This window comes from Chenopodium album, chromosome 19 (assembly GCF_948465745.1).
Source record: "Chenopodium album chromosome 19, dcCheAlbu1.1, whole genome shotgun sequence".
Classification (NCBI taxonomy): domain Eukaryota; kingdom Viridiplantae; phylum Streptophyta; class Magnoliopsida; order Caryophyllales; family Amaranthaceae; genus Chenopodium; species Chenopodium album.
Window position 1 is genome coordinate 4243656 of NC_137852.1, and position 14029 is coordinate 4257684.

A 14029-nucleotide genomic window follows, 5' to 3' on the forward strand; every position below is an offset into this window, starting at 1 on the left:
GTTCTACTCTACACAATCCCACCTCTTCAATCTTCAGGGGCATTCTATTATTTTTTGAGGTAGAATTAATTTCATATCTCCCTTCACTTCTTCACCTATACTGCTGAAGAAACTCAAATTTTTTTGGTTTCTTTTGTTTGATTTAAGCTTTAATCATTACTCTGATTAACAGTATAAAGAATTGGGTTTTAATTTTTATAGTTTTGACGGGTCAATTTCAGTAGCAATTTCACATTTACACAATCAAAATGTCATCTTTTTGCCTTGTTTCTAGTTGTGGATTAGTGGGTAATCCCAGAAATTATAAATTTCATGCTGTTAGAGCTAAATCTTTTGATAGCTGTATATGTAGATCTTATTCTGTATTGCCCAATTATGGTTGTGCTTCTTTTTATTCAATGAAGCCTCAAATTCATAGTAATTTGTTGGGTGAGGTTGTTTGTTGTAGTAAAGTAAGGTCAATTAGTGATAGAACTAGTAAAAATAAAGATGCCCTTTTGGAGAATAGAGAGTTTTTTGATGTAAAGAGGAGGTTTTCGTTACGATTGCGGCCGAAGTTGAGGTTGTTGTCATTAAGATTGAAAAGGGTTTCAGTTAGATCAACGTTGAATGATTTTGGAATGTTTTTGAGAAAGCATATGAAGAAGGTTACCCTTGCCACTTCAATATCCTTTGCATTGGGAGTTTGTTATTTGTTTGTGAAGTTAATGTCAATTCCGTCCCCAAAAGTTGTTCCTTATTCGGACTTGGTAATGAGCATTCAAACCGGGTCTGCCTCGAAAGTTCTTTTTGAAGAAGGGTCTCGCCGGATATACTATAATACTAAGGCGCCTAATGTTGAATCTCCTCAATCAGAGGAAGAGAATTCGGGTTTGGAGAATGATCAAGCTGAAAATGTAGCAGCTGGAGTTGATGCCGCGGCTGGGGTTACCACTGAAGTTAGTAACACAGGTGTGCCTGCAAAAGGCACTAGGAAAAAATCTGCTGCTCCTGAGTGGCAGTATGCTACAAGAAAGGTTGATAATGACGAAAGCTTTCTGCTAGGTTTGATGAGAGAAAAGGGAATTACATACAGTTCAGCTCCTCAATCAGCACTAATGTCATTCAGGAGTATATTACTTACTATCTTGACATTATGGATTCCACTGGCTCCGTTAATGTGGCTGCTTTATCGACAACTTTATGCCTCTAATGGTCCTGCGAAGAAACGAAAGCCTAGTAATCAGGCTGTTAGCTTTGATGATGTGGAAGGTGTTGATACTGCAAAAGCTGAGCTCTTGGAGGTATGCTATCTTTCCTTTCAACTTGTAACATCAGATGCACTCATAAGACAGAAACATGTTTACTCTGATTTATTTTCTTAGTCAATTATCATGAATTATGCCTAATTTCTGCTGTCCATATATTACCTTTGTTTAGCCTTCTTTGAAGGTAGTGAATTTAGTGATAGATGTTGATTATTGAAATTAGGCAACCACCAATAGGCTTTTGTGAATAAGTACTTACTCAGATTTTAGAATCAGAGGCTTTGGCTGTACAAGGTAATTTGAGGGTATGGGACAACCAGAAAGCTACTTTTTTTGGAAATTCATGGTGGCCAGTATGTGAGATGAGTATGTTCATCTTAATCAAGTAGATTTCAAGACCAGGAGTTGTCTCTTTTTTCTTTTTGTTCAAATTACAGCTGATTTATTCTCAGCAAAAGGATTTCTTTGCACGAGCAATCCTGTAGACTAGAATAGAGCTCTAGTCTTCTAGAGACATGGAAGGACCTGTAACTGGTTGGCTGTTGTTATGCTCCTAACCCGTATGGTGAAAGGTGAATGGCATCTTAGGTTGATTTCTGGACCTTGGTTTGATGAGTGTAGCAGCCCAAGATCTGTATAGTCTTCACCTAAGAAGACATAACCCAAATAGCATTCCTGGAGCTTGTATGAATCTATAAATTCATAAACCCATTTAAGGCATTCCATGGGAAACCAGGAGGCCTCCTCAAGCTATAATTACGATGATATTGGTATTTGATTTATGGCATAAAACCCGACGCTATTACCCCAGAAAAGGCGAGTCATGTGTAGGAGGTCCATCCAACATAGATATATATAGTCTGAGTTTTCCTAGCAAACTCCTAGGGTTGCTTGTTGTTTTGTGTCTATCTATTTGCTGTCACCATAGATGATGTTGAACCTTAGTCCAGACATTACCCAACACCAAAGGCTATTAATCATGCACTTTGAGGTGAGAATTAATCCTTCCAACATCAAGGTTAAGTGTTTTGATGATTCTTTGGCAGATCCCTACTTAAACGTTGACTGTTATTTACTAGTCATCATGTTCGGATTATAACAAAACCATGATGGCCCTATGGACACCCTTTTGCATAGCTATACAACTGAAGAACTCCCCCCCTGTTGAAACCTGTGTGGGAAATGTAAAGTGAAATTGATAAAACCCATGAGAAAGCCTTGTAGAGCTCATGCCTATTAAACCTTTCCAAAGGCCAAGTATTGTACTTCAGGCCATGACTTTGAGTGTTTGATTTAGGTGGGGAGTTTGTCCAATTTGTCATACATTAGGGCACTTAAACAGATGATTAATGTATTATGCATGTCTTAATTTGGGATAATGTTTGAACTTTTCTCATCTATATTGTATGCTTTCACTTTTAGACTTGGAGGGTATTGGATTTTTTTAGGAGTTGAAGACATTATTTTATGTTACTTGTTGGGGCAGGGTTTGGATTCAGCAGTTTCTTCACTTAAAGTCAAATCTGTCCTCGGCCTCTCATACTTACAGTTTTTTTATGTTTTTCTTTGTAGATAGTATTGTGCCTTCAAGGAGCTATCAATTACAACAAATTAGGAGCAAGGTTACCACGAGGTGTTCTGCTGGTAGGTCCTCCTGGAACTGGAAAAACCTTGCTAGCCCGTGCTGTGGCAGGAGAAGCTGGTGTACCATTCTTCTCTGTATCTGCCAGTGAATTTGTTGAGTTGTTTGTCGGGAGAGGAGCTGCACGTATTAGAGAACTTTTCAGTGTTGCAAGGAAATGTGCTCCATCAATTATATTCATTGATGAACTTGATGCTGTTGGAGGAAGGCGGGGTAGAAGTTTCAATGATGAACGTGATCAGACACTCAACCAGGTAACTTTTTCTTGCATATAAATGTTGGTGCATCTTGTTGGAAGCTCCATAATGGTACACACACACACACACACACACACACAATAGATAGTAAATAAAAAGGAAGAAAACACATGGTGAATTGAAAATTTTGATACCAGTAGCTGGTAGCCTTAGTTCTTTTCATTGTACTTGGTTATTCTTCCGTAGAGTTCCTTCATCATGTAATCTTTATTGATTTATCATTTATGTGGACGGCTTTGTTTGTTTATCCCCTGAATTCTTTTGAGGTCTGCTCTTATTTCTTGTGGTTTATCATCTTCCCCACCCCGATTTTTTTCACAGCATTATGTTTAAATGATGTGAAAGCTTCACTGTGTTATCTATATAACGTATGTAGGCTAATTAACCTACTATGTAATTCCTGGTTTCTCATAGTTGCTTGATTATTTCGACTGTTTATATGCCTATATGAGGTCCATTGGATGTGTTGGAGTTTTTTTACCACTTACCCTGTGTATTAGACTGAGTTGGATTTTTTTGTTGGCAGTTGTTGACAGAAATGGATGGGTTTGAGTCAGATACAAAGGTGATTGTTATTGCTGCAACAAACAGACCTGAAGCATTAGATCAGGCTCTTTGTCGTCCTGGTCGCTTCTCAAGGAAAGTTCTTGTAGGAGAGCCAGATGAAGAAGGGAGGAAAAAGATACTGGCTGTGCATTTAAGAGATATTCCTCTCGAGGAAGATAAACAGCTTATTTGCAACCTTGTTGCATCCCTCACCCAAGGCCTTGTTGGTGCTGATCTTGCCAACATTGTCAATGAAGCTGCATTACTTGCTGCACGCAGAGGTAAGAATCTCGGCTATATTTATCTAAATGTTATGCAGTTTACATGTTTTAGCTAAACATACATTAACTCTACACACCATACACACACAAGCGCGCGCACACACACACACCTCCCCACCATCCCCCCATTTTTTTGTCCGCATGTGCACAAGTCATAAAAGGACTTTACCTCCTAAAGTAGCCAGCATATCATGTACCTTGCTTCCACTTCATGGGACTTCAGAAATTTTCCTTCAGTTTACAATATGATCTATACTGAATGTAAACATTCATTTTACCAAATACAGAATCTAAACATTCATTTTACCAAATACAGAATCTGAACATTCATTTAAGTTTTTCAAATCATCTTGCTGATGTTTAAATTGGATTTAAATATTTTTGAACTTTATTTGTTTGTAACAGGTGGAGAAGCGGTTTCAAGAGAAGATATAATGGAGGGAATAGAAAGAGCAAAGTTTGGGATCAACAATAAGCAACCAACTGCGAGTGTAATCAGCAAGGAGCTTGGTAAATTATTCCCCTGGATGCCATCTATTATGGGAAAATCTGATCCAAAAACTGAAGGAACTCAGGGGCCATTAGGTTATCAAACATTAAGCTCATGATACCACAATTCTTCTTTTTTTTTTTTTTTTTTTGGGTAATGGTTATATTTTTTTGAAGGTCTCTGTTACAGTCTTACAGCAGAGAACTTGGCCCTTTTCTGTAATTAGTTTAGAGTTGGGCCAGGCTATTATGGATTAGGCTGGCCCAGGCCCATATGGCATCAACTTGGATAGCATCATAGCAGGCCAGGCCCTTGCTTGGACCCAGTGAAATTGATGGACTATGGTCTCAAAAACTTACTCGTACACTTATGATGCCCGTTTAACTGTTTAAGGCCTGGCCTGGCCTGGTATATTCAGCCTTATTTAGCAACATTTTGACAATTAATGGCAAACTAGTATATTTGCAAACTTCAGTGACTACTCAGAGCTTACTAATAGAACATTCGAGTCGTGTAATATGTAATGCAAGTGATTCGATAAACTAGTAAGGGAGTTGTTCCACTTTAGCTAGATCTCTTGCTTATAAGCTTAAGAATGCAACAACACTTGTTGAGAGAGTTGCATCCGGTCATAGTTCCGACCCAACTTAGATCAGGTCTAGTATGCTTTGAATTACCGGGGAAATCTCTAGAATAAATACTGAAAGTAACATCTTGAAAATCTGATGCATGATATGTCAGTGACTCCCGGCTGTAAGTGCATGAACTTAGTCCCCCACACTCAACTATTTCACAGGAAAATTCAGATGCAAACAAATTACAAGGACCATCTTAGTCACAAACTACTCATACTTCACTTTTTCTTCCATTACATGAGGAATGGATAATCAATTAAGAAACCATTACCTACTGTAATTGTCACTGTAGTATTGTTCAAAATTTCTTGATTTATTAACTTTGAATCTTACTTTTTTTATGTTGAATTGTTCTATTTAATTGGTTTAGTATAATCGGAAGTGATTTTCAAGTTTGGTTAAACTTTGACCATAAGATGTTTGATTCATATTCACGTTACTTTTAATTCTTTCAAAAAGAAATATTTACGTTAGTACGTTACTATTCATATTCATATGTGAAACTTTCATAATATCATGAAATTAATGATATTTAGCGGTAATCAAACACCATAAAAATCATATGGTCTGAACACAATCAAAAGTGATAAACCTTCTAACCGAGTTTAACTAAGCTAGTTCTTGGGTTCCATTACCTCAACAAAGTTGTTTTGTTTTGCATGTTTATTCCTCTATGTAATTGTTCTTGCAATCTTGCAAATTATGATATCATTTTATGTAGCATTGAATTTAATTTTTGCAAATTAGTTTCTCCAATTAAACAAAAGTTAAATGGTCAATTTTTGTGTTGTACTACTTCAAAGTTCAAATTTTTTAAAAAAATAAAATAAAATAAAAAATGTTGCAAAGTTTAAAAAATGTGTAATGAACATGGCAAGACAGCTCAAAAAAATAAACAGAATCCAGGTTGTAGGGAGATTCATATGCCATTCATTTTGGGCCGTCTATTTTCTGTCATGCTGTGCGGCCATTAATCTCTTCACAACCGATATTGAAGGACGAACGTTGATTAACATGTCAAAAAAAAAAAAAAAAAAAAAAAAAAAAAAACATTTTTGAGTAATTTAGATAATTTTATTAACTTATTTTCAGTTCAGCTCCTAATTTCCTTCTCTTATAAAATATTCTATTTAGTTCAGTGCAGCTCAGTTCAGTCAATCAGAATAGGCCTTGACTCCCTAGTTCCCAAAGGCTACCATCATCGACTAGTGCAAAACTATAGCTATTGCCAATTACGCCCTTGTTGAATTTTTTATTTACGTTGAATCATTGTGTAATGAAACTAGTATTCTTTATCTCTTAGTATAGAGGTAGCAACATATATACTTATAATATCATTGGGGTAATTAGATATTTAGATGAACAAATATTAGGATGTGTTCTTTTTCCTTGTTTTTTACATATTTGTACTTATATATTAAACTAAAACTTACCTATTCTTATTATACTACGGAGTAGTTTGTATTAGTAAAAGTGCATGTCGAATCATAACATAGTTTTTAAAAAGGTAGAAGTACAACTTACAAGTACCAATAGATTGTGAATTACTCCAAATTAAATTAACCTAAATAAATTAGCCGGTACCATTAGTTTTAATTACAACTTGAAAGTAACTACTACGTATTATCTGAATTTTTTTTTATTTTAGCAAATCACCAAATCTGAATTGAAACACTCCTACTGTATAGTGGACTGAAAACCTATGATCGATAGTGAGGGGTATAGAAGAAAATAAAAAAAATTAACAAGTTGCAATCTAACTACTTGCTTGGACCATGGAGCAATAACAAGTCAATAATGTATTACGTACGTACGTGGTCACGAATAATTAATGTAGATAGTATTACTACTACTAGATAACATATTTTATGGTGGGACGTGGGATTAACGATCATCAATCAACTAATCATCTATCACATGACTAATATGGCATTACTCACTAAAAGAATATACTACATATATACTCCCTATGACCCTATGTGTATGTTGTTTTTATATTACGATATATTTTGAAAATCGTAAAATTAATTTCACCTAAGTGGTAAAATTGTAAGTAAATTAACAATTTTTTAATAAATATGGTATTATAATTGTTGATTTTATGCGCCAATGTCATGCTAACTTGTTGATTCATTTATAATTTTATCACTTAATAAACAAAAAGTGAAGATTAAAGTGAGTTTATATTTTTTTTTTTAAAAAAAAAGTATTCGTCATAGGGAAAAAAAAAAAAAAAAAAAAAAAAAAAAAAAAAAAGGTGAGATATTTAGACCGTCCCTTAAAAAAATAAAATGAAAATGTAATGAAGCATGCTTAACGGACAAAAAATTCTAAAAAATTCAGCAGAATGAAGGTTGAACGTTGAATAAACTTAAGGTCATAGTCATACCAAATTAAGATAGTCCTAAAATAAAATAAAATAAAATGCTGTATCTTAGTCAGCACCACATGCAATTAACTTGATGTTTATCTTTTTAATTAATTGAGTTTAAGTTTGAAGTTGAAGGCTTGTCAATTTGTTTTGGCAATTTGACAACTCTCCCTAAATTGTTGCAAGTCGGTGTTTCTTTTTTCAATTTTTCGCATGTTAACCGACCAACATTATTTATTACGCAGTACAAAGAGTCTTTTTTTCTGTCAAAAAAGAAAAAAAGAAAAAAAGTCTTTTTGTTCATTTTTCTTATTGTATTTTATGCGAGTATTTAACTAAGTTTGTAAATTTTGCTAACAGATGCAACTTAGAGCCTGTTCTTATTGACTGAACTCAGCTGAACTGAACTGAGCTGAGCTGAACTGAACTGAACTGAACTGAACTGAGCTGAATTGAACTGAGCTGAACTGAATATTTTATAAGAGAAGGAAATTAGGAGCTGAACTGAACTGAATTTCAACATATGAGAACAGACCCTGAATTTCAAAGTATATTATATCTTGACAAGTTGACACATTTTAGACTATAAAGTATTAATCAATATAGTCGCGTGAATTCTTGTTAAATTGGTTAAATGGGAACTACAGAAATCTAAAAAGTATAAGTATGTAGAATAAGAAAGTACTCCGTATAATACATACACTATTATAAATACTCCTGTATCTTATTGAATTGTTAGTTGGCGAATTTTGGTGTAACTCTAGAGCAGAAGCTGATCTTGTTCGAATAAGCGGTGTGTTTTGATATAAAATTTAAGAATCAAAATGAAGTTCATAGTCAACAATGAATGTATACTTGTACTGTTTTAAAGGAGTAATTATGGAGCTGATGAGCCTTAATTGTAAATGCTCAATTTAGATTAGGTAAATATAGAAGCTAAGAGCAACTCCAATGGTAAGCTAATTAACAAATTAGCTTGTTATGCCACATAAGATTATAAGCTAATATCTTTTGTAGCTAATTTGTGCTCCAATGGTTAGCTAGTAGCTTGTGATTTAATAGTGGGTGCCTCAATTTGTTAATCAGATTTTTATATTTAATTTTATTAGTGCATCAACCTCTCTTTTTAGCAAGTTTATTTCTTAAGCAAATTAGCTTAGCTAAGCTAATTTGCTTGACCAAGCTAATTTAATTTTTTAGCTCCAGTGGTTAAGCTAATAGCTAGGGAATTTTATAAATTGCAAGCAAGTCCCTAGCTACAACCATTGGAGTTGCTCTAAGGATTCTCAATTTCGTTAGTAGACTAATAATGAATCTTTTATCTTTAGTAAATCCATTAACACAAGTTGCAAAAGTTAGGTGAAAGATCAAACATTAGTTATGAAAATCAACATGTGATTTTATGATTCATACACTTTTTTTTTTTTTTTGAAAGGCAAACGGGAACGGGGATTTTATTAATTAAACCAAATCAAGTTCCGCCAAGGCTATGATGCCCTGAGGAAAAGAGTCATACATTACATACTCCGATCCACTAATAGGGGCTAATCTCGCTGCTAGGTGAGCAACGGCATTGCCACAACGCCTAATATGACAAACAGAAAAGCTATCGAAGCTATGACCAGCATCCTTGATGTCCTCAATAATAAGATCAAAAGGGGATCTTCCACACGATTGTTGTCTGATGGCATCAGTTACCACACACGCATCTCCCTCCAACTCAACCTTGCTGCAGCCAAGGGAAGTTGCAAGAGACATTCCCCATCTCGCAGCCAAGGCTTCTGCCATCTTCACTGAAGCCTCACCACCACATCTCTGCACACCAACTGCAACCACACGCCCAGCAGCATCACGAATTACAGCCCCTAACCCCACTCCAACTCCAGCAATCATGGCAGCATCAAAGTTCACTTTCACACAGTCCACATTAGGCACCTGCCAGCCACTGCGAGAGACACGACCACCAGCACGCATATTTCCCACAGCATCATTGTATTTCTTATAGTCAGTCACCAACTTCATAAAGCCTAACGCACCACTTGTGATGCATCTCCAGGGGTTGTTAAAAACAACAGAATTTCGATAAGACCACGCTGCCCACGCTAAAGCACAAAACAAGATGATAGTAAAATTATTTCCAACTATATATATGTGAAACGGTTTGTTTCCATGTATAAAATGTGATAGTACGTTTGTTTCCATTTATTAAGGTGTGAAAGTTATTTCCATGTATAAAATGCCAAATCAATATGATTCTAAACGATAAATTGAAATTACATGATTTTTTAATATTTTGGATAGACATCCTATACAATAAATTGAAATATAAAGAATTTTTATATTTTGGATAGACATCTCACATGATATTTAATACACAGAAAGCAATCGATATTTAATTTTTAGAAAGCAATATCACATAATTTTAAAATTTTGGAAATAAATCCCTTTTTTTTTTTTTTTTTTTTTTTTCCAAGATGAAACAATTTTTTTTTTATAGGATCTATTTGCATGGCAAGAACACACAGCTGTAATCATAAAGAATATAAACTTTCCACGTAATATTGATGTGTTTTATGATTCAATGCTGACGTATATAAGATTCATGGAATCCTCACCTTGCAAGATTCCCTTAATTAGTAAACAATAGACCTGTTATTTCGCTAATTACAGCTTCAACACAGCTTTTTCTCTCTTCAACGGCTCAAAAAATTAGTATAACCTCAAATTTAACTGTCTTTTTAGCCAATTTTTAAAAACACAACTTACCCTAATATTTTTCCCTATAAATACACCCTTTTTGTTCTCAACTTCAGCAACTCACAAAAACCTTTTTTCTTGATAATACAGAGAAAAAACAGAGAGAAATAAGAATACAGAGAGAAACAGAGGAAAAACAGAGGAATTTAGAGATAAAAAACAGGGGAAAAACAGGGGATTCTTATCAATTGATGGCAATTCGATTTACACCAAAGCTTTTTCAGAGATTTAGCCAAATCACAAAGCCTTTGAATTCATCTCCTTCTACCTTACCAGTTTTACCCTTCAATTTCGATGAAAAACCTGAATCATTCGTCGTGAAAAAACCCGAAACCGGAACCGAAACCGAAACCAAAACCAATACCAAAACAGAGTCCTCAATTCTGAATTTTGAGAATACCCAAGAGTTGTTTTCAACTTTTACAACAACAAAATTGATAAGATCAGTGTTTAATCTTAACATGGCATCAATTGATCCTGTTGTTGATATGGGTATTTGGGTAATGAGATCAAAATTGCTTGATGTTCCTGGATTTCGTCAGGCAATTTTAGGGTCTGTTAAACATAGTTTTTATGAGCAATTTGTTGCTGGAAAAGATTTGAAGGAAACTAGTGAGACGGTCCAAAAATTATATGGTGATGGATTAAGAGGGATGTTAAATTATGGATTAGAGCATGCTTATGATAATGATTCATGTGATCAAAATTACAAGACTTTTCTCAATACTATTGAATCAACCAAGTTTTTCCCTCCATCTTCGGTATGTATAAAATCTTTATAGTATTTTTTTTAATTTAATCATGTTTTATTTTCATATAATCTTGAAATCTTGATTATATGAGGTATGTTTCTTTATTTAATTAAATACTTGTATGTTATTGGGTGTGTTTGTTGCATGATATTTGCCTTTTTTAGGACTAAAGTAGGTTTGCATGGCACTTTTGGACTTTTGGTTTGGTTTGGTTAAGTTTTTGTGAGGCTATGATAAAAAAAAAATACAATTTCCGGTGTGTGTACTATATGCTAACAAGTTACATGGGATATTGGGACCCAAAAACCCAAATCTCTACTACAGCAATCGTACATCGCACGAGAACTAATTATGCATGGTCCGGGACCTTGCACTTAAGGTGGAGGTCTCGCGACTAGGCCGAGGACAACTATATCAATCGAGGCACGATGCATGGATGATGGAAATGGAGGCAGTATGATTTCAAGATGAGAGGCAATTCAAAGAAGATCTGTAACCAAACCAAGATAAAAATTTGCCAACTTTAATGTGTGACACGTTTTTTTTAGCATCATTTTTTTTAGCACTTTTAGAATTTACCTAATTAAAGTTTGTTACATTTTTCTTTTGACAGGTAAGCTTTGTGATAGTGAAGATAAGTGCAATTTGTCGTATGGACTTGTTGGTGAAAATTAGCAATTTGCTTAGATGGGAGAAACAAAACCCTTCATTTAAACTCCCTTGGAAACAAAACTCGTTCCCAATTTTATCCGATATAAGCCCTTTATACCATACCCTCGATAAACCCGACCCGTTAACCCGACAAGAAGAGCAAGACCTTGAATTAGCTCATGAACGATTATCCAAACTTTGTCAAAGATGTCTTGAGCTTAATGTACCATTAACCGTTGATGCCGAGGATACCAAGATTCAACCCGGGATCGATTACTTGACGTATAACTCGGCAATTGAATACAACAAATTGGGTGACACCCCAATTGTGTATGGTACACTACAAGCCTATTTAAAAGATGCAAAAGAAAGAATGTTAATTGCGACCGAAGCCGCCGAGAAAATGAGTTTACCAATAGGGTTTAAAATTGTACGAGGTGCGTACATGTCTAGTGAAAGCAAGTTAGCTGCTTCACTAGGGTTTGAGTCTCCTATTCATAACACTATCCAAGATACCCATGATTGTTACAATAATTGTGCATCTTTTATGCTCGATAAAATCGTTAGTGGGTCAGGTGCCGCAGTCCTTGCCACCCATAATGTCGAATCAGGTAATTTAAATAAATATTTTATGTCTTACAAATAATATCACTTTTTGTTACAGTTATATGTTATCTTTAAGATGTTAATGATTTGTTTTTGGTGACGATAGGAAAATTGGCTGCGACGAAAGCGAGGGAATTGGGGATAGGAAAGGAGAATGAAAGGCTACAATTTGCTCAATTATATGGAATGTCAGAGGCGCTTTCATATGGCCTTAAAAATGCTGGATTTCAAGTGAGCAAATACTTAACATTTGGGCCAGTTGAAGAGGTCATTCCTTACCTTTTAAGAAGGGCTGAAGAAAATAGAGGGATGTTGTCCTCTTCTAACCTTGATAGGCAACTCATGGGGTATACATCAATCTTTTTTGCACTTTATATTTATTTTGATGTAACATATTAATAATTTTATTATATTAAAAAAAAAATTATGAATATTATTTATTGATATTATGAGTTAATTTTTTGTTTTACTTGATTTTTGTAGGATGGAATTGAAGAGAAGAATGAAAGCTGTTGTTGGACTGTGAGAGAATAAAGGGGAATTTGGTGCTATTTTGATGTAGATAAATAAAGTAGAACTTTCTATTAAAGAAAGTAACATGTTTTGTTGGTTGTAATTAAAATCATTTCTCAAGAATTGTAAATGTGATTTACTTCTTGTGATAATGAAAATAGTCAAGTGGATTTGTTTATAATCTAAATATTGTTCCTCGAGTATATTTTGTTGATGTTCTTTGAATCTTTGATGATTATATCAATTACGGGGTAGTATGGAAATACCACTTAGAAATTTAAATTGGAGTAATCTTTAAACCTATAAAGTTGAGATGAAGTATATGTTGGGGTTTGGTGAGTCCGACTCACCGCGGAAACAACCCCTCCCGAGGAACCACTCGCAATAATTAAAATCACAAAGTATAAATAAATATTCACAAAGAAAAGATAACGAATCTTATCCTCGAAGCGAGCTTCGCCCAAAACCCGGGGCTCTTACTTGAAAGCTACTAGCACGTCAAGCGCCGCGCCTCCGACGGTATCCACCCACAAATGGGCGAACACAACTTTAAGGTCTACTACCTTAGAGTTAGCAAGGTCCGACCTAAACCCGAGTGTTATGTGAGTTTAAGAGTTTTCCCAAAAATTATGAAATGCTCTTTTTAACTCCCACTCAAGCACTTTACTCCAAAACCCAAAGCTTGGTATTTATAGAGGAAAGTATGAGTGGGAATTTCTATCCCATCAAATGTGGGATCATGAAATTCCACAAATTAATTTAAAGATAAATTAAATTAAAATTGCAAACTAATAATAAATCTACAAGTGGCATTACCATGTGAGATGGGTTGGTGAGGACCACATGGAGAGTAGGGGACCATACTTGCTCCCCACTCAATACTCTCCTTGTGCCACATGTCCTCTCCCACTTACTCCCATATTCCAAGCTTCCCCTTTATTCATGGCCCTATGGCCCGAGCCAAGCCACGAGCCAAGCCCGAGCCCGGCCCGCACCAGCTGCTGCTGCGGTTTGGTGCGGCTGCTGCTGTGCCTAGCCGCGGCTGGCCGGGGCTGCTAGCACGGTGTGCTAGCTCGTCTTGCCCCTAGCATTCGGATGCTCGGGGCATACCGATGCTAGGGGTATTTTTGGGAATATGGTCGATTTATTATTATTTTGCGCGTCTCGTCTTTTATCATTTTAGACTCGACTTCCGACGATCGGTTTCGACGCTCTAAGCTCGAATTACCGACGTCTAAATATTTAACACTCAGGCGACGAGTTAATTTCTTCCGAATTAAT

At 35.4% G+C, this 14029-nt stretch overlaps 3 protein-coding genes across 3 annotated transcripts; 2 read left to right on the top strand and 1 right to left on the bottom strand.

Moving 5' to 3' along the window:
• Window positions 1–35: 35 nt before the first annotated feature.
• Window positions 36–5414, top strand: LOC145594481 (putative inactive ATP-dependent zinc metalloprotease FTSHI 3, chloroplastic). The gene is made up of 4 exons (XM_081650788.1): window positions 36–1283; window positions 2820–3143; window positions 3673–3973; window positions 4379–5414. The coding sequence occupies exons 1-4, from the start codon at window positions 249–251 to the stop codon at window positions 4579–4581; spliced, it is 1863 nt and encodes a 620-aa protein (XP_081506914.1). The 5' UTR covers window positions 36–248; the 3' UTR covers window positions 4582–5414.
• A 3516-nt stretch (window positions 5415–8930) lies between these two features.
• Window positions 8931–9671, bottom strand: LOC145596160 (uncharacterized). Its single transcript, XM_081652582.1, has one exon. It carries the CDS (start codon window positions 9669–9671, stop codon window positions 8931–8933), a length of 741 nt encoding a protein of 246 aa, XP_081508708.1.
• A 499-nt stretch (window positions 9672–10170) lies between these two features.
• On the top strand, window positions 10171–12935 carry LOC145595182 (proline dehydrogenase 2, mitochondrial-like). Its single transcript, XM_081651561.1, has 4 exons — window positions 10171–10987; window positions 11592–12240; window positions 12342–12582; window positions 12719–12935. Exons 1-4 carry the CDS (start codon window positions 10418–10420, stop codon window positions 12759–12761), a joined length of 1503 nt encoding a protein of 500 aa, XP_081507687.1. The 5' UTR covers window positions 10171–10417; the 3' UTR covers window positions 12762–12935.
• The last annotated feature ends 1094 nt before the right edge of the window (window positions 12936–14029 follow it).

Excerpts from the sequence above, each read along its gene's own strand:
- LOC145596160 (XM_081652582.1), bottom strand. The coding sequence starts at position 9,671 with ATGGAAACAAACGTACTATCACATTTTATACATGGAAACAAACCGTTT.
- LOC145594481 (XM_081650788.1), top strand. The coding sequence starts at position 249 with ATGTCATCTTTTTGCCTTGTTTCTAGTTGTGGATTAGTGGGTAATCCC. Across the intron at positions 1,284-2,819 it reads CAAAAGCTGAGCTCTTGGAG|ATAGTATTGTGCCTTCAAGG; the intron begins GTATGCTATCTT and ends TTTTCTTTGTAG. Across the intron at positions 3,144-3,672 it reads GTGATCAGACACTCAACCAG|TTGTTGACAGAAATGGATGG; the intron begins GTAACTTTTTCT and ends TTTTGTTGGCAG.
- LOC145595182 (XM_081651561.1), top strand. The coding sequence starts at position 10,418 with ATGGCAATTCGATTTACACCAAAGCTTTTTCAGAGATTTAGCCAAATC. Across the intron at positions 10,988-11,591 it reads AGTTTTTCCCTCCATCTTCG|GTAAGCTTTGTGATAGTGAA; the intron begins GTATGTATAAAA and ends TTCTTTTGACAG. Across the intron at positions 12,583-12,718 it reads CTTGATAGGCAACTCATGGG|GATGGAATTGAAGAGAAGAA; the intron begins GTATACATCAAT and ends TGATTTTTGTAG.